Source organism: Podarcis gaigeae, assembly GCF_964106915.1.
Source record: "Podarcis gaigeae genome assembly, chromosome: 15".
NCBI classification, from domain to species: domain Eukaryota; kingdom Metazoa; phylum Chordata; class Lepidosauria; order Squamata; family Lacertidae; genus Podarcis; species Podarcis gaigeae.
The window spans coordinates 40443919-40464273 of record NC_139692.1 but is presented as its reverse complement, the minus strand read 5'-3'; the positions used below and the strand labels follow the sequence as shown (position 1 = coordinate 40464273).

Here is a 20355-nt window from a genome sequence, read left to right as displayed (position 1 = left end):
GCACTGGGCGCCAGCGCCCAGCAAGCTTGTCAGCAAATCTGGGCGCTTTCGGTGAATGTCAGGAGTGGCCAACTCTTTCTCCTTTCCAACAGCTCCTCGGGGGTTGAAACAAAGATAAACGGTGCAATATTTAGAGACTTCTATTCAATGATGCTTAAAATATAGAATTGTGATGATGTGGATTAGTCGCAGCAGGAGTATTGTCTGGTTATGAATCTATCTTTTGTTTCTTATATTTGACTTCTTTTTGTTGGGATTTGTAAACAGCTTGGCTTTTTGAAGCAATGAAATACAAGCGGTCTGCAAAACAAACCTTGCACCAGCTCCCTTGGGAACAAGCCTCTCTGTGTTATATCAGTGGGGCTTCCTGATGGGACCTCTGGACTGGATTCATATGGGCCTCATGTGGCCTGCCGGCACTCAGGATCATGGGTTGGGAAGCAGGTGGTTGGTTGCTCATATACACTCGCACATTACAGCCATAGATCATCTGCACATATAGATTAAAATGCTATTGACTGCCCTCAGCGATGACATGGTTGGGCTCGAGGAAGAAGCAGCAGCTCTAGAAGCCTGATATATTTATTTCAGACCCATGCAGCCCACCTTGATGGTTGCAGGTTCAACCCTCAGTATCTCCAGGTAGGACTAGGAAAAGGACTCTGTCTGAGACCATGGGGAGAGCTGCTGCCAGTCAGAGTAGACAGTACTGAGCTAGAAGGATGAGGAGCAGTTCCCAAGGCAGAAAAACGTTTTATTTCATTATCCCCCCCCCCCCAATTCATATATCGCTTGATAGAAGTTAAACCCCAACAGAGTTTACAAAAGCAACATTATTGCTTAGACAAGCTGCTTAGGAAACTGAGGTAATTTTAGTCTGGTTTTAGTGTTTTAACTTTTAAAGTGTTTTAAAGTATGGTTGTTACCGATTTCACTGTTTTATCTTTTGTAAACCACTTCGAGGTGTGTGTGTTTTAACTATGAAGTTGTGTATACAATTTTATGAAAAAAATAAATAGGCAGGAAAATGTCAAGTAAGGCCGGAAGCCTCCTTTGCTCTCCTATTAATCCTCTGCTGCCCTACTGTTGCCTCATGTGCAGTATCCAATCAGAGGAGCTCCTTAAGAATTTGGGCGGCAGTTCTGTCCAGTCAGATGCATTGTGCCTTCCATTTTATTTGCCTCGACCAATGAGAGGCTCACTTTCATTCGTGGGATGGTGGTGGTGGGTTTTGGCCTACCTTTTATTTTTCAGCAGCCAAGCTCAGCAGCAGCCAGGCTTCTTCTTAGTCTTCTCAGTAAGTGGAAGTTAGAGAAAATATTATATGTACTGCTAGGTGTTATTATTCCGCTAAAATAAAGGGTGGGGGGTAAGGGCTGGAGGCAGAAGGTATGAAAAGTGCTAGACTTGCATTATGTCCTTCCTGGATTTTTACACCCACACCCACACCCACACCCACACACACGATTGTTCCCAACCCTAACCCTGTGGAAAGCCATCTAATTAGACTTTAATTTGATTTTGACCTGTTTTTGGGAGGTAATTTAATTATTGTTTGATTTTATACTAATGTTGCATATTTGATGTTAGCCACCCTGAGCCCCGCTTCGGCCAGGGAGGGTGGGCTATAAATAAAAGTTTATTATTATTATTATAATTAAGCAAACCTGGTTATATAAATAGATAGCTAGATAAATAAATAAATAAATAAATAAATATATTATATATTATTCTTTAGTCATTTACTAGCAGCCTCATACCTGGTGCTGCTTGGGAATTTAAAAAAATTAAAATTCAGTTTGGTTTTGAAATTGGTGGTTAAATTTAGTGCATTTCCTATTTTTTTTATTACTTTTCATTGAACCATATTAAATCTCAAGTACATAATGCAATTGCAACAAGTAATTAACACACACACGTTGGAATGGCCTGTAATATGCATATGTTAATATTTTGCCACAAAGGAAAGCTATTGGTGCAGTTTCAAAGAGGTACAGATTCAAAATGACACCCAATTGTATCCAAACATAGATGAAAACCTGCTCCTTGATCTCAGGAACCAACAGGCAGAATTTGGTTAAGACCAGCACATAGGGTTTTTTTTTCTTCTTTTTTTATTGAGCACATAGGGTTTGTGGGGTTATTTTTCCGGAGGGACGGACAAAGTTGTTGAGTTTTTTTAGTTTTGCCCAGAATTGTTGAGTTTTTGAGCTATTTTTAATGAAATCTACACTACCAACGTGGGCTGCCCTACGTCCAGATTTTCATGGACGTTCCAGCGATTTTCGAGAAATTCTGGACGTATGGCAACCCTACTAGCACAATTTTGAAAGGTTCAGCCCAACATCTTGATTCCAAATAGCTTCCCGCCTCTCTGCTTCTTCAGAGCACCCAGTTTTCTGCTTCCCATTCTTGCACAGCTTATATTCCCTTCTACTATGACGTGTCCCCACCCACAGATTTACCTCTGTTATTGTCAGTGTTTAATGTCTGAACTTTCCTCTTCAAGCACTTGTGATGCTTGTGAACATCCTGTGCCATTGCTGCAGCTATGGAGGGAATGGGGGGGGGGCAGGGAGAGAGAAGCAGCTTGTTTGTGGCAATCTGCTTTTGAGGGGGTGCCTGAGTGGGATTTTCGACCCTCTCAGTAATTCTGGGTTGTGATTTTCTGTGAGGAAAAAAAAAAAGGATTAACAAGATTTTTGCAAACGGCTTTGGCTAAAAATCTACCAGTGGAATAATAAAAATAAAAATCTCTTGCACACATTCAGGCCATGTGTGTGAGTTGTTTCCTCTCTCTCCCAAGTATAAAGTATTTTTAGCAACCGAGCCATTTGGGGACTTTCTGGATCGATGGCCTGATTTACAACTAAATCTGCCGGTTATTACGGGGATTAGTTTGCCCAGTGCGTAGATTAGTCAGAGTGTGAAATTGCACACACATTAAGCCTGTCTCAGCCTATGGGAGGTGTCAAAGAGAGTTTGATCCTTGGCTGGGTTAGTGTTTGTGTGTGTGCGTGTGTATGCGAGTATCAGAGGGAGGGGGAATTTGGACGCAGTAATCGGTGTTACTGGATGAACCTCGGAAGAGAGGAAGCTGCCTTATACTGAGTCAGACAATTGGTTTATCTAGCTCTGCATTATTTAAACCAGGTGTGGGGAACACTATTTCAGCCCAAGGGCCATGTTCCTTTCTGGGAACCTCCTGAGGGCCACATGCCAGTAGTGGATGGGGACAGAGGCAAAAGTGGGTGGAGCAATGAATGCACATTTTAATCTTTGTATAGTAAGAACATAAGAAGAGCCTGTCGGATCAGGCCAGGGGCATAGCTGTCAACTTTCAGATTTGAAAATAAGGGATCAGCAGCTTCGAAAATAAGGGATCAGCAGCCTCACCTGTCCTGGGGACAGTCTATGGGATAACTAACAATCCGGGATAGCAGTGGGAAATAGCGCTGGAATAAGGGAATTTCCCGCAAAAAAGGGAAGGTTGACAGCTATGGCCAGGGGCCCATCTGGTCCATTCCCCTGCTCTCACGCTGGCCATTACTATTTTCCTGTTTTACTATGACTATTATTTATTAAATTTGTATACTGCCCTTCATCCAAAGATCTCAGGGTGGTTCACAGCATACAAATACAGACTAAAACCATAAAGTACATAGTAAGAACAAGAACAAAACAAACCAATAACCATGCTCCCACAAACACATTTAACATAGACTGTTAATCAGCTGAAGTTCTGGTTAAAAAGGAAAACTTCTTTTCTTGGCACCCAAGGTTGTATAATGAAGGTGTCAGCCGAACCTACATGGGGAGAGCATTCCACAAGTGGGGAGCTGCTGCAGAAAAGGCCCTCCAGAAATCTCATGGAGGAGGTACACGAAGAAGGGCCTCTGATGATAATTGCAGCATTCGGGTTGTCCTATATCCATAGTTTCATAGTTTAACCATGTGCTGTGCTTTCTTTTATGTGTCCTGAACCCTCCAACATTCAGCCTCATTCAATGCTCACAACTTCTAGTGTTAGGAGAGAGGGAGAAAGACTTCTTTATCCACTTCTCCAGACTAGTTTCTACACACAGCCCCCTCTTATCCATACGTGCAAGGGACATCGTCAGAGTTCAAGGACCCATTCAGGCAAAAACATTTAGGGTGCAAAACCAAGCCAGTGAGAGGTGGCCTGAGGTGAGTTCGAAGGACGAGACAGAGAATGTGGGGTGCGAGATGCTGTGTGGTTTTTAATTGTATTCTTGTGACTTCTTCATTGTATTCTATTGTATTGCAATCTGCATGCCATAGAATTTAAATTGTAATGTGATAAAATATAATCAAAGAAATAGAAGAAGCAATAAAAATAGAATTAAAACCAATATACATATTTAATTATCACATTTCTTTGATGCACTCTGTCCCCCCGTCTTCAATCACAAATCTGCAGTCCACCTGAATGAAGCTTGCAGGCCTGATCTCCATGATACTGTGATTCTGTAATTCTCCAAGCTGTGTGCTAGTGGGATTTTGCATGAGCAAACAAACAAACAAACAAACAAACAACATGCTTCAAATAACCATTGGAAAAGGAAGTTGCCTGGTGTATCTCTGCATGTGTATTAAGGGTTAAAAACACCTGGAGTGAGAAACACCAGTGTTGGTGATGTCATCAGTTGGGGACAGGCCCTGTCCCTTTCTCCCAGTAGGCACTGAACTTCTGTGGGGTGGTGGTGGATTTTGGGCCTACCTTGGGAAACCTTGCAAGATGAGAAGCCCATGGTGCAAATTAGCACCCAAACAAGATCCTCTGCAGGGGTGGCCCACCCATAAGGTGAGGTGAAGCCATTTGCCTCAGGCAGCAGATCCAACCCCTTCCCTGCCCCCACAGTTGTACCTCTGCCAGCCCTGCATTGGGCTTCTCACCATCGCCATAGTGCTGTTGCCCTCACCACTGCCATTGCGCCCTCACTGCTGCTGTTGTGTCGTAGCAGCACAGGTGCAGCTGAGGGTGCAATTGAGCTGGTGGGGCTGGTAGCAGTGCAGGTGTAACGGCAGGAGTCAGGCGAAGGCATGGATCTGTGTGGGTGCGGCATTGTGGGGCACATCTAAATGTTTTGTCTACAGCGGCAAAATGTCCTGGGCTGGCCTTGATCCTCTGGGTCCAAAAGGAAATGGTGGGGCCATTTCTTCTACAGTTCCTTCTCCTCCCTTTCACCAAATAGCAGACTGTTTAGCTCTGTGGTCTGAACCATTTAGCCTCTTGGGCTTGCTGATCAGAAGGTTGGCGGCTCGAATCCCCATGATCCGGAGTGAGCTCCCGTTGCTCAGTCCCAGCTCCTGCCAACCTAGCAGTTTGAAAGCACGCCAAAAAAAAGTGCAAGTAGATAAATAGGGAAGGTAAATGGCGTTTCCATGCATTGCTCTGGTTTCAGTGTTCCGTTGTGCCAGAAGCAGCTTAGTCATGCCGGCCACATGACCTGGGAAAACTCTGTGGACAAAACATTGGCTCCCTCGGCCAGTAAAGCGAGTTGAGTGCCGCAACTCCAGAGTCAACTGTGACTGGACTTAACTGTCTGTGGTCCTTTACTATTCTTGTGGAGTGGGAGCCCCCGTCAGATTTATATTGATAAAATAAACTGTTAAGTCAGTTTGTTTGTTTATTCATTTATATCCCACCTTTCCTCCAAGGCACTGATGTCGGTATGTGTAGTTATTTCCCTCCTGTTTTAGTCACACAACAGTCCTGTGAGGTAAGTTAGGTTAATAAGTATAAACGGACTCAAGGTCACCCAGATAAGTTTCATGGCTGAGTAGGGATTTGAACCCTGGTTTCCCAGGTCCTAGTCTGATACTCTAACCACTGTACCACACTGACGTAGTGTGTTCTCGCCCCCCCCCCAACTCAGTGCTTGATTCTGCTTTTCTGTTCTCAGGACTTGGCGCATCTAGGGGCTTTAGATAGTTCACACATGGGAGAGACCATCTTCTTCCATATCCTGTTGGCTTCCCCCCTTGCGCTCCTAAGATATTGTAAAAATCCTCTGCTTCCGCCAGTTAAGCTCGGATCACCTCGCCCTTAATGTTTCACAGCTGCTAAGTTTGTCTTTTAAGAGGAAACATTTGGACATATACAGTCCTGATGAGGCGAGGGGAACCAATATCACCTCATGGTGAATGCAGAAAAAGGTTGTTCTTCAATCTGGCCAGAAACATGGGATAATTTCAGCAGCTCCTGGCCTGGTAAAAAAAAAAAAAAAGACAGGAGGGCTGTGTGTGCAAAGATTCAAAGTTTAGGACTAGCTTTACCATTAGGCAGAGTGAAGCAGTCGCCTCCGACAGCTGATCAATAACAAGCTGATTTTACGCTTGTTATTGATTGTTTCCCCCCCTGGTTGATTCTGGTGTTTTAATGTGCCTATAATTACTAGGAAACGTAGGTGGGTGGCGACAATATCAGAAAACAATCTAACTACTTAAGCTATCAAACAAACAAATGGCAAATGTGGTTCAATGAAAGTAAGTGTAAAATGATGCACACCGGGGCAAAACAATCCTAATTTTGCAGATAAGTTTATGGCGTAAGAACTGGTGGTGACTAACCAGCAGCAGTGGATGGATTTGTTAATTTTGCTTCCCTCACTTTCTCGTTTTTGCACTCTTAAATTAAGTTCTCCACATTCACAAGCAATCTGCGTTAAAAAAAATTCTAATGAAAATTCATCAGCATTTCACTGCAAATTTCTCCTAAAGACTGTCTCTCGCATTACAAATCAATCTGGACCCTGCGATCATCATCTGAGGCCTTCTTTTGCCTCATACCCTAGAGGTCTGGAGGGTGGCAACACAAGAACGGGCCTTTCCTGCAGTGGCTCCCTATTTGCGGAGTGCTCTCCCCAGGGAGGGTCACCTGAAGCCTTCTGTTACACATGCTAAGGCACCAGGCAAAAGCGTTTCTTCATATAAACAGGCCTTTGGCTGATTAAATGTGTTTGTGGGAGGGAAGGGTTATTGGTTATGTTGTGAACTGCCCTGTGGTATTTGGATGAAGGGCAGTATACAACCTAATTAATTAAATAAAATACTAAATAATTTTTATATGCGTTCTGACTAATGAGCCCATCTTTGGAAACAATTTCCCATATATAATGCATTTTCATATGCTATATCCACTTAGATATGATGTTTTGCACATACTTTCCTTAATATATACATATTTGTAGACATAGGTCGGGGATCTTAATTTGGATAATTTGAACTAGCAAAATTTGGATAAATGTGAATTATGAAGGGTTCACATATTGTTTTGGAAGGTGTGTTATTTGATAGATTCAGCTTTAAATGCACATGGAATTGAAATTATCTTCTATTTCTACTGGCCAGGAATGAGACCTTGGGGTAATTGTTGAAAACACAGACCCGGAATATGGGCTGCTATGAGCAAATGTGTGCTCCATGTTATGGATCACTAGGAAAGCGATTGAAAATATAATTGCTGTTGGTGGGATTAGACTCTCCGTGAGTCTCCGTTGGTGGGATACCTTTGTTCTAATTTATGATACTGCGCAAGCAAACATTTGGAATGCATTGTGACTATACTTCTGGCTGCCACATCTCACAAAGGATATTGTAGAGCTGAAAAAGGTGCAGAGAAGGGCCGCCAAAAGGATCTGAGGGCTGAGCTGATTCTCCCATGAGGAAAGCTTACAATGTCTGGGGCTTTTTAGTTTAGAAATAAAGTGATTAAGGGCAGGGGTTATTTGTTTGCTTGTTTATTGAATTTATATCCTGCTCTTCCTCCCAAAGGAGCTCATGGCAGCAAACAAGTAATAAAACAACAAAAATATATTTAGAAACATCTTCAGAAACCTTTTTTTAAAAAAGAAAACTCTTTAAAAATCTTTAAAAACATCTTAGAAACAATTCCAGTACAGATGTAGACTGAGAAAAATATCATCTTAAAGAGACTCATTGAAAGAGGAATATGTGTGTGTGTGTGTGTGTGTAAAATTGTCCAGTAGCACCATAGATACCAACTAAGTTTGTTCTTAGTTGGTCTCTAAGGTGCTACTAGGTATTTTAAAACTTTTTTAATATATATTTCGACTGCATCAGACCAACACGGCTACCTACCTGAAAGAGGAATGTCATCCATAGGCACCAAAAATAAAACAGAGACAGCACCTGTCTAATATTCAAGGGGAGGGATATGGTAAGAGGTGTAGATTTTCTCTCTTAATACCAGAACTCATAGACATCCAAGCTGAATGTTGGCAAATTCAAGACAGAGCAAATTAAGGTCCATTATGAGGCAATGCGCTTTGAAACTTGTAAATAAACCAATGAGGTTGTTTTGCAAGTATAAAACTGGGGCATCTCAAAGCAGTATTTCCCCCTCTGTACTGCTTTTTAAAACTTTAATATATATTTTTGTCTTACAGAGTGAACCATTTAAAAGTCTCTTACCTTGTGGAATTCCCTTCTGAGAGATATATGGCTTGCTCCATCAATCCAGGTATTTCATAATGTTTCTAAAAACCTGCCTGTGTTACCCTGCTTTTAATGGCATTTTAACATATGTTATGCAAAGTCATGTCTTATCAAAGAAAACTGCCTTATACTGAGTCAGACAGTTAGTCCATCTAGCTCAGTATTGTCTGCACTGAATGGCAGCAGCTCTCCAGGGTTTCAGACGGGATTCTCTCCCAGCTCTACCAGAAGATGTTGGGGATTGAACCTGGGACCTTCTGCAAGGAAAGCAGATGCTCTTCCTATGTTTCCCCTAAAAAAACAATTATTTATGTCCTCTTGGTTCTGGATGAATGGTGGGACCACAGAAAGCTGCCTCATACTGAGCCAATCAATTAGCCCACCTACCTCAGTATGTCTTAACACAGACTGGCAGCAGCTCTCCAGGGTTTCAGCCAGGAGTCTCTCTCAGCCGTACCTGGAGATGCTGGGGATAGAAACAGACTTTCTGCAAGCAAAGCAGATGCTCTACCACTGAGCTACACATCTTACCTGTTGATTTAATATGGTTGGCTTTTCCTTTTGCATTATGCATTTTAGCAGAACGCTTTGCCCTGCCTTGGTTGTCATTTTTGATTGAAGGATGGCATAAAAATATTTTAAGTAACTACTACTGCAAAAACAACCCTCCTGTCCTCCCCCTGCAACTGCCCTCTGAAGTGGTGCAGGTTGCTTGACTGCCTCATTTGACTGCAGGCGTGCATCGGATCCTTTCCAGGATTTCCCACATGCCATGAATTTGAACTTCAGGTTGCCTTTGCAAAGCAACCTTTCTTTGCCATCTTCTCTCTCTCTGTGTGCAAGTGAACGGCCCCCTCCGCCCCCCACTCCAGCGCTGCCACCCAAAATGATTTAAGGGCAGTACATGGGCGTGTTTATTACAGAAACCAGGGAAAGGGTAGCAAAGCCGTATTTCACGTTCGCTCAGGAAACGTGAGCTCGGCTTTATTAGAAAGCTCCCACTTTATCCCAAAGAGTGATCTACAGCCAAGCCCGGGTTAAATGAGACAATTTGGTGTTTGAACTCCGTAGGGGGGCGGCCAGTCGCTACAACTTGGAAAAGGGCTTTTAAAAGCCTGCGTTCGCAGAAGGTCTTTCAGGGGTTTCTTGCGTGAGGCTGAACGTTTGCAGTAGAGGGGATGTCTGTTTCATTGTGGTGCGGTAGTTAAAGTGTTGGGAAGATCTGGGTTCAAATCCCCACTCATTGGGTGGCCTTGGGCCAATCACTCTTTTTCTTTGTGTTGCTCAAACGGTTGTTGAGAATGAAAAAATATTAATTTTCATTTATATGAATTCTTGCCTATTAATATTTTGCATGCACCCCTCTCTCTACTGCTTTTGAAGAAAATGGTCAGGGATGATGGGATTTGGAGTGCAACAAAGTTTGGAGGGGCACCACTGGCTACCCACTAGGTAGGAATGTAGAAAGCGGCCTTATTATACTCAGTCCTCATGGTTCCAAATCAAGGGCTGATTTAAACAGGCACATAGAAATCATAGAATTGTAGAGTTGGAAGGGACCCGGAGGATAATCTAGGTCTAACCCCCTGCAGTGTAGGAAATCCCATACAGGGATTGAACCTGCAACATTTGCATCGCCAGCACCATGTTCCAACCAATTGAGCAAGAGAAGACACACATGGGAAGCTGCCTTTTACTGAGTCAGACGATTGGTGCACTTAGCCCAGCGTTGTCTTCACTGAGTGGCAGCTGCGCTTCAGCCCTACCTGTGCTGCTGCCACGGATTGAACTTGGGACCTTTTGCATGCAAGGCAGGTGTCCTGCCACCCTTTGACATCTCATCAGGAGAAGAATTTTTCCCAGCTCCACGAACTCAGATAAAAGAATTTCAGTGGGGATTTATCTCAGGACCTTCCGAAGGCAGAGTGTGTGCTCTGCTGCAGTGCTATGGCCCCATGAGATGCTATGAACCTCTCCCCGACCCCAAATTGCACAGTGTTTTCTCCTCAGACAGAAGATGCTCAGGTATTGTCGTATTCTATAAATTTCCCCTTTCTGACAGCAGCAAAAGTCTTGGTTCAAAGGGGCACTTAAAAAAAGAAGAAGCGGGAATTTCCCCGTAGCTGCGTGGTGATGATTCTTTAAAACAGAGAGCGAGGGAGAGAGATTTAATGCTTGCCAGCCCTTGCATACTTCCCCCAAAGCTGCTTCTGAGAATTTAGAACAATTTAGACCTAACTGAGGGCGATGACGGGAGTTTTGCCTCCCTTGGATACAAGAACTTTGTCCCCGGAGGGTGCTGTCTGGAGCGGGAGCGGAGGAGGAGGAAGCGTCGGGTTTTGACAATCCCTCCTGTATGTGTTAATCTGGATTGTGATTGAACTTTTGGAACTGACCTTGGCATGAACTGTGTTAAAAAATCCGTGCTGGAGTGGACTGGCTTAACCTCGCTGGTTCCACTTGCTCACGAGGTCCGCGGCCTTGCTTGGTCCAATCCATTCCCTGACATATATTTGGAGGAAATGCAAGGGATTGTCAAAAAAGGTAGGTAGGTCTGCTGTGTTACACACAAATGACAACATAAGGCCAAGCCCAAAGATTATTGCATTTGGCTTGAATTACTTTTGGTGTGTGTGTGTGTGTGAAAGATCGCAGGGGTGAAAACAGGGACGAAAAACAGCCTTTCTGTCCTCCTAACCTTAACCTTTATGTCTCTGCAGCCACCAGCTGCATTACAGCAGCACCATTAAGCCTGGTGGTCACCATTTTCCCCCTTCCCCAACTATCCCCTCTGTGCCATTGGGCAGAAAGGGGAGGCAAATGGAGACTTCTTTCTCCGCATTCTCTTGTCATTCCTTGCAATTTTGGAGAGGGCAAGAGCCTGGGATAGCCCTGTCAGCAGAGCATGACACTCTTAATCTCAGAATCGTGGATACAAACCCTTCATCAGGCAAAAAAATCCTGCATTGGGGGTTGGACTAGATGGACCCCCCAGTCTCTTCCAACTCTACAGTTCTGTGCTTCTAAGTCAGGGGTGGGGAGCCTCGGCTGTGGGTCCTGACTGTGGCCCTCTGGTTCTTTCTCTGGACCTCTGCCTTCTCCCCAGATCGTACCACTCACCGGCCTGCTTTGTATCCTTCTTGGGTGTTTTTGTCTGGCTGGAATGTCTCCTTGAATTCTGATAATGCCTCTTGCATGTCTGGATGTAGGATAGAGTAGGATAGACACTAGACACCTAGTGTCTAGAAACTAGGTGGCATTTACATTTGTTGCGCCACTCATTTTTGCCTTTGTCCACCTCTAGCATGTGGCACTTGGGAGGTTGCCCAGAAGAAAATGTGGTCCTTGGGTTGAGTGGCTAGGCAGCAGCTGTGAGGAGAAGGGCCAAAGGCCTCTGGGGGAGCTTAGCAGTGCCGCCATCCTGATATGGGCCTGATAATGCCAACAGTGATGCTTATATATGAATCACTGGTGATGGGGACGCTTCTTGACTGGAAAGATCAGGATTCATGCAGATAGACAAGAAACCCAACATCCTCTGATGGCCAAGTTAATCCTACTCCTTCTGCAGCTGTATCAGGAACAACTCATTTATCCAGCCACATGCAGAGCCAGGGCTGAATTACCCCCAGATACTCAGCAGAGGGGGGACGCGGGTGGCGCTGTGGGTAAAACCTCAGTGCCTAGGACTTGCTGATCGTAAGGTCGGCAGTTCAAATCCCCATGGCGGGGTGAGCTCCCGTCGTTCGGTCCCAGCTCCTGCCCACCTAGCAGTTCGAAAGCACCCCTAAGTGCAAGTAGATAAATAGGTACTGCTTTATAGCGGGAAGGTAAACGGTGTTTCCGTGTGTGGCACTGGTGCTGGCTCGCCAGCTGCAGCTTCGTCACGTTAGCCACGTGACCCGGAAGTGTCTTCGGACGGCGCTGGCTCCCGGCCTCTTGAGCGAGATGAGTGCGCAACTCTAGAGTCGGTCATGACTGGCCTGTACGGGCAGGGGTACCTTTACTTTTTACTCAGCAGAGGCTTTTAAAAAAAGAGGCAAGGACAGAGCAGGGCATCACCCAGGGCGGTGGAAGCCAGATCTATGGATGGTGAGTTCTTTGAGCTCTGGGGAGTCTACGCAATTCTTTTGTGTGTGTTCCATGAAGTGTTCTCTCACCACATGTTGTTTGGGAGTGACTGTTGCCCATTTTGATGGGGGCTATTCCTGGATTAAAGAGACTCTGAGAATTTCCCATTTATTAGCATGGTTGCAATTTTGAAAGAAAGGGAAAGTGATTGGGGATAGAACAAAAATTTTGTAAACCCAATATTTTAGTGGTTTCTTATGTAGACACATAGACAATTCTTTTTCTCACCATCTGCCTATAGTGCTGAGACAAAGAGCAAATGTCATTTTTTTTAAAAAAAATATATATTTTATTTTTCACAAAAGAAGAAAAAAATAGGTCAACTTTCCATCCGCTACCAAGCTGAGGAAGCGTTAAAAGATTTGTGGGTTAGGATGCGTTTCCTTTTCGCCTTGTCCTTTCATCATGTGAAGTATGGCAAATATATTTTGAATCCTGGAAGAACCTTACCTGTCTTTATAAGTCCCTATAAAAAACGCAAAATGAAACGAAAGGACTTTGTAGAGATAGTGAGACTTAAGAGGAGCTTGCAGGGCCACTGAGAGGCAGGTACAGGGAATACCAGGCCCACAGCCACTGGCACACAGATTCTGAAGTTCCATTTTTAAAAGAGCAAGTCTCTAGCCCCTCTAGAAAGAAAGTTCCAAAATAAAATATGAAGGTTTCTTTCTAAGCAACTTCTGTGTGATGAAACAGCTTGGCTGCTCCTGCCTGCCTGTTTTTTAATAGCCAATAAGTGAAGTCAGAGTTGTGCTTGGCAAGTGAGCTCTTTGGACACCAGGCTGCACCAGGCTGCACCAAAAATAAAGGCAAATGAAAAATGTGAAAACTTTGCAAAGAGGGTTAGGCTCAGGCACTCATTAAGAATTCACTGTATAGTTAACTGAGAGTGCAGTGGTACTACTCAGAAGTAAATCTCTTTGTGTTTAATGGGGTTTACTTCCAGGTATGCGGGTACAGGTATGTGGGCACCTGGCTATTGGCCACTTGCGACCAGGTGAAGATGCCTGGGTGCCAGAATGGTGCCTGACGTCTCCACCATCTGGAGTTGCGTGCCTGGGGATCCTTGGATCTTGGCTGTTTTCACACACTAGCAACACATCTTGTAGAATTCTACTCATTTTATTTTATCTGCACAATCAAAATGAACGATTCTGGCCGCAAGATGGCAACTAGGCATTCCGTTTTAGCGACTGTAAACCTGGTGTCTAGCTTATATATCTGAGTTTCTAACACTGGGCAGTTGGCCATGACCAGGGATGCTGCATCACAGGTGGTACAGAGCTGGAAGCAGAAGGGCTGTAACTCTGGGACAGAGCACCTGCCTTGCATGTAGAAGTTCCGAGGTTCAATCCCTAGCAGCCTCTCCAGGGAGGGCTGGGAAAGGCTTCCTGCCTGAAATTCTGGCAAGCTGCTGCTAGTCTGTGTGGACAGTGCTGGGCTAGATGCACCAATGATCTGACTCTGTATAAAGCAACTTTATAGATTCTTTGTAGCCCACAGCCTCCACCGACACCACTGAAATGACCTCGGCACAAAAATATAAACAAGATCCTTTCACCACAGAGGTTTATTTAAGATCACATGCATTTTTGGATAAGATAGGAGGAGTTCCAAGGAACAATGTTATAATAGTTCAACGAGAAGGATTTCCCACTGGAGTTAATCAGATGAAGTACGTTTCTAAAATACATGGAATCATCAGAGATCATCCTTCCCAAGGACAAAAGAAAAGAGAAGATACTTCCTTTGCTTGTAATACTCCTGGTATCAATTTAAAATCTTGCCGGGGAGGAGGGATGAAGAAACAAGATCAGTATTGCAAAGAAACCACTGTCCCCTTTGGAGCTTGTCCTCCAATATATCCCCTTCCAGTAATCAATCTGTCACTGTTTCATACATTTGCAAAGTGTTGCATGCTGACAGCCTCAATTTATATGGGCCTCATTCTTCAGAATTATGACGCCATTTCCCAAATAAGGGTAGCAGCTTTAATTGTTACAAAATGAAGGCTAGCAGTAGATTCAGGTTTAGAGACGCGAGTCTCCTTTTGACAATGGTAGGTAACCCTGTGGCTCTCCGGACATTGCCGGACTACAACTCCCATCATCCCTGATCACTGACTGTGCTGGCTGGGGCAGATGGAAGTTAAAGTCCCGCAACAGCTGCTGGGCCACAGATGTTTCCCTCATCTGAGGTTTATGGATGATGCGCGGAGTGGGGAAGCAGATTATGGTTACAAGAACATAAAAGTTGCTTAAAATACTCATTCGAAACAGCTATTTCCCTGTACTAGAAAAGCTATTAGGATTAAAAGAGGAGAGTCTCGTTTATATATTGCACGGTGCAGCAAATCAGAAATTTGTTCATACAGTTCTGGAAGTGCGGAAAGCGGACGTGGCGTTGGTTAGGGTGACAAGAACCACCCAGCATCGGAGCCAGCCACTGGGGTGAACGCACATCAAGAGTTTATCCGGCGCATCATATCGTTGGCCTGCAGGATTATTGTTATTTTGCTTCAGGAACGCCAGGAGTGGTTTACGGGAAGCCTGTCGGGAAGAGGCTCAATGGCTGGCTCTCATTGGTCGGGAGAGGCGACCGGTATCCGTCGAAGGTGCGTGGAATGCTTCCGCTGGTGGAGCCCGAGCTATTGCTGAGCGTCTCGATGCTTCCTTCTCGCTGTAGCTCTGTAGTGGGGAGAGAAAAGGCGGCACCACTCTGGTCAGTGCTTCAGGTAAAAAGAGAGAGGACAGACATTAGAAGGCCATGGAGGGGCTTATGAGGGTGTGTGTAACTGGGCTTGGTTGGGCTTGGTTTACATTCGCCTGTCGGGTACAAGGTGGGTTTGTGTGTGGTGTCCCTCCCCCCCATTTTAGGAGATATGAATGACTTCAAACACTCTCCCCCCCCCCCCCGGCTACCTCTCATGGCCAGTCCAGGTTTATTTGTACCATTTGTTACATTTATATTCCTCCAAGGAGTTCAAGTGTGCATGGTTCTCCCTTCTCTGTTTTATTCCTACAAAAGCTGAAGAGGCCAGAGACCATCTTGGCTGTGAGTCCTGGGAGATCTGCTCCCTTCCTTGCAGGCCTTTTCCACCAGGCGTGGGAGGGTGGGGCCCGGACTGACTCCAGCTACAAAAGGTGAGGTTGCTGAACAGACCCTTAGGCTGGGGTGTTTGGGTTTCTTTGTTGAGCACTGCTGGTTTTTTATATTTTTATTTTAGATTTTGTTGTGATTTATGTGGGAATTGTTCAGTTTGGTTTTGCATTTTTTAATGATTCATTTATCAATTTTGACTACTTTTGCTAAGTTGTGGTTATGTATTTGTTTCATGTTGTAAGCCGCCTTGAGCATGGTTTGAACTGTGGAAAGGCAGCGTACAAATAAAATTACACATGCGTGTATGTATCTCCTTATTCTCCCATGAGTTCAGGGATTGCAAAACTGCAGTGTAGCTCTGCAATGAGTAGCATATTCCGCACTAATGCTGGTCTTATCCTGTCTGATTTGGCTCCTTTTATCTCCCCCTCGCGCACAGCTGGCTCTGGTTAAACATCTCACGTCACTCCACGGGTCGCCGTCAGCAGGCAGACGGAATGTGGGCAACAGCTCCGCCCAAACATTGCTTTTTTGGCTTCTGAACTCCTTACAAGGTTCCCTGTCTCTTCCTTTAAAAAAAAACAAAAACCCCAACAACCTAGTATTGATTTTCATGCCAATGTTGCATTTTTTTTTCTTTTTTAACAGAAAGAAGGAAAAAGCAAGGTTGGGAACAGGGAAGCAGATGTTAATATTTGCTGAATCCTGCTTGTCTGTGAAGATGGATGAGTGACCTGCTTGTCAAAGCAGAGAGAAGCTTTTTGGGGTGAGGAAGAGGTGACCTGAGGGGCAGCGGAAGCTGGTCCATTAGGGCAAATGGGGCAGTGCCTGCCTTCAGCCAGCCCCTTCTTCCTGCCTTCTTTCTTACAACCAGCCCAGGGGATGGCACTGGCTGAAACTTCCCTTAGTCTTGGTTTTGCCCTTCTGTGGAGGAGGATGGGGACAAAGCTATATCTAGTTGGCTCCGCCTGCCATCGGCACTTGCTTCCCCTATCTGGCTCCACCTACTGTTGGCCTCCCAGTTTCCTGCCTTACCAGTCCTAAAGGGCACCAGCTGCCACAGCTGAAGGGCAGAAATGTTAGGATACATTTCAGGGGATGAAGCAGTAGCTCAGTAGCAGAGCTTCAGCCCCCTTCCTTATGATGACACATGGAAAGCCCCATGTTCATCCCTGGTGTTTCCAGGTTGGGTTCAGAAAGGCTCTGGTCTGAAACCACAGAGGTCATAGAATTAGATGAGAACATCTGGTCCAACCCACTCATTGCAAGAACCTTGCAATGACAGCCTGCCTGCAGGGTGGCCCTTCAACTGTTGCTTCATCCCTCCACAGGACAGTGCACCACCTCCTGAGTCAGCCTGCTTTGCTGTCAAACTGCTTTCATTGGTAGGAAGTTTCTCCTAATGCACGGGTAGCGTTGGACTATAAGTCCCATGAGTCCCAGCCAGCATGGTAATTGGGAAGGGATGATGGGAGCCGCGGTCCGAATATTTACCCAAAGACTGCTTCTCTGCCATTTCCAGTCACAACTTCTAGTCTTGCCCCCTGGCGCAAGAAAGAGCCATTTTTCTCCATCTGCTGTATGGCAGCCCCTCTGATACTTGGAGCCTGCTGTTGTGTTTCCCCTTGTCCTTCTCTACGCCAGGCTAAATAGGCCCACCTCTTCCAACCATTTTTCTTCTTGGTTTTGAGACCCCGCCCCCCATTCTCCTGGTCCCTCCTCCTTTGGGCACACTCACCAGTGCCCTTGTTAAACTGTGCTGCCCAGAATGAGCATGGAACTCTTGATCCACCCACCCCAGCACTGAAGGTGCCACCAGTGCCCCACCTACATGTCAGGGCTAGAGCACCTGTAACCCCCCAGACATTGTTGGACATTGACTCCCACTGGCCCTTGACAGCATGGCCAATGGTCAGGCTCTCACAGGATGTTGTGATGGCCACCAACTTGGATAGCTTTGAAAAAGTGGGTGAGACAAATTCATGGTGGATAAGACTATCAGTGTCTGCTAGCCATTGTGGCTGTATACTACCTCCAGTGTCAGAGGCGATACTGGTTGCTGGGAATCACAAGGGGGAGGGTTGCTATTGCATTCCTGTTCTGCTTGAGGGCTTCCCATTGGGGCACTTGGTTGGCCATTGTGAGAACAGGATGGTGGACTAGATGGGCCTTTGGCCTGATCCAGCTGCAGGCTAAGTTCCAATGATGGGAGCTGTAGTCCAGCAACATCTGGAGGGCAGCAGGTTCCCCGCCAGTAATCCAGGAAGCTCACAAGTTGTGATCGCCACCATCTGCTGGGAACCCTCAGAAGCAGCTTCCCATCTTTCTGCCCTTCTTATTCCAACATTGTGTGTCAGGCTGCCTCTTGCGTTGAGAAGCCCTCCACTTTTGCCCTGGCTAAATACCCTTTGCCTTTTCTGTTCAACAGCTGGTGTGCATGCCTCTCCCTCAACCTCTTTTGACCTGTTTCCTCCCACAGTTCTGTAGATGACAAGCTTAATTCCCCGCCCCCAGTAAGCATTTTTGGCACAGGCAGATCAATACCAAGAGCTCTTAGTAACTGCCACGGGACACCCAACCAAAGCAAGAAAGCGTGAAAAAGAGACATTTAAAGAGAGAGAGAGAGAACAACCATCCCACCTTCACTTTCAAGGTGAGAATGATTGTGAGCGGCAGTACCAGCACAGTGGAAGCTTCATCAGCCCAAGAGCAACCAGTTAAGCAGTCGGCGCAGCAGAGGTCTGACATGCTTGAAACTCAGAGTTGAACCAAATATTGGGGAAACACAAGGGACAGTCAAGGAGGCAGGAAGTTATATATTCTGAGCAGGCGGTTAAAGAAAGCTAAGTGCAAATATATATGGGTGAAGAGTTCCTGCAAGAATTTTTCTCCAGTCAAAATTCATTGCACCTGACTTTAAATTCTCACCAGGTGAAATCAGATGACAAATCATGATGGACTGTCCTATGGCATAATGAGATGGGAATGAGGCAGTAGAGTCCCAGGGCAGCAGCCTGGACTGCACCACTTTTGACTGGCAGGTGGGAGAATCATGTTTGTGAGTAACAGCAGCACATCTGCTGCTATGATAGACAGGGTGAGTTTGGGTGGTGGTGGTGGTACAAAGACCCTCCAGGGATTGGGGGTTGGTCTAGGACCAGGGAGGCGCAGGTTGAGCTCCTCAGTCAGCCATGAAGCTCACTGGCTGACGTGGAGTTAATCACCGTCTTTCTCAGCCTAGCTACAAATTCTTGAATCTGTTCTCACAGGATGGCTTTGAAAGGATATTAAGAGAAGGGTGGAAGAGAAGGCTATTGATGAGACATCATCATGAGAGGTCTGCTGTAGAGGGGCTGCTTTTCCTCCTGGGGAACATTCTGGGGGCCGCTTGCCAGTAATTGGAGGGGCCTGAGGCTGGATCTGTAACTGTGACACTCACTTTTCACAGCAGGCTACATTCCAAGCCATGCTAAAGCCAGAGGTTTTACATCCTACCGTGCTGTCCTCCTTTAAAGAACAGGAGAGACCAGTGCCAATCACCATGCGCCTATCGCCCGCCTTACATGTGCAGTAGCTACATTGTAGCCCTGAACATATCCCAAAAGTTGGACTAACAGAAGCCCATAGGACCCTGAGAACCAGAAAGAGATGGGGAAGGAGAGAGCGAGCGGTTGAAGAGATTGGGAACATCCACCTGGAGTCGTTCTAGGTACAGTGGAACTTGCCTGCATCGCCTCTCTGGAAATTATTGAAGTGGGATGGCGATACTTACCTTACTTTGAAGGGCATCTTTTGACTTCGTGGATGGAAGAGAGCACTGGATGTGGCTGGATGTTTGCGTTTTTGTTTTAAAAAACAGGAATTACCTTCTCAACCTTACAGGTGGTCCTGCTACATTTGGGCTGAGGTGTTTGGGAGTGGTTGCGTTTGGATGCGGCGATGGTTGCAGTGCCTGTTCTGTGGATAAACAGAGTGCTGTGTTCATTTGGAGGGGGGACTGTGACATTTTTTCTAAAGAAACCCCAAAGCAGTAAAGATGTTTAGAGAAGGTGAAATTTGCTGCAAGTTTGGAGATTTGGTTATTTGTCATTAAGGAGTGGGACTTGGAATATTGAGTTTGCTCTGTGATAAATAAATATTTGCAGCCCTAATAAGAGCTGGTGTGGTATAGCGGTGTGTCAGACTAGTCCAGGGGTGGCCAACCTTTTTGGATTACTGGGCGCATTTGAATTTTGAGGGAGCGCTGAGAATGCTGCTCACAAAATGGTTGCCACAGAGAGCAAGGCATAACACAAAATTAGAGAGACAACAATCCCTGACAACCTTATGCTTATCATGGAAGGTCAGCTATGCCTCTTGGTCCTGATTATAGAGTTGTACACACAAATGCAGTTGCTGTCAAATAACTGGGAGCATTCCTCAGTGCCAGGGGAAATGTACAAGGTACACCATACTCATTTTACAAAAATTGCTTTTTAAAAACGAAAGCTCAGTGTCTGGGGCATCTGGGTTGGTGACCCAGCCTACAGAGACTGGTGTTCAAATCCTCACTAGACTGTTGGAGCTCCCTGGGCGACATTGGGCTAGTCACTGTCTCTCAGTTTGACCTACCTACAGGGTTGTTGTAAGGATAAAATGGGG

The 20355-nt window shown here is 45.5% G+C and overlaps 1 protein-coding gene and 1 long non-coding RNA gene across 7 annotated transcripts in view; one reads left to right on the top strand and one right to left on the bottom strand.

The window, feature by feature from the left end:
- Positions 1-20355, top strand: part of LOC310832725 — a 48690-nt gene that overhangs the window by 24271 nt on the left and 4064 nt on the right. Inside the window, exons 3-6 of the long non-coding RNA XR_014558368.1 lie at positions 8433-8506; positions 14109-15226; positions 15640-16268; positions 16363-19423. This is a non-coding gene — a long non-coding RNA (uncharacterized lncRNA). The remainder of the gene's footprint in view (positions 1-8432; positions 8507-14108; positions 15227-15639; positions 16269-16362; positions 19424-20355) is intronic.
- Positions 14165-20355, bottom strand: part of BCAS3 (BCAS3 microtubule associated cell migration factor) — a 454783-nt gene continuing 448592 nt past the window's right edge. For 4 of the 6 annotated variants that reach the window (XM_083714443.1, XM_083714445.1, XM_083714447.1 and 1 more), the window contains one exon: positions 14165-15299. In XM_083714443.1, coding sequence (XP_083570569.1) covers positions 15151-15299 — 149 coding nt within the window. In that variant the 3' untranslated portion in view covers positions 14165-15150. Of the gene's footprint in view, positions 15300-19580; positions 19672-20355 lie in introns of all 6 variants that reach the window. The other 2 variants (XM_083714444.1, XM_083714446.1) reach the window with 1 other exon arrangement.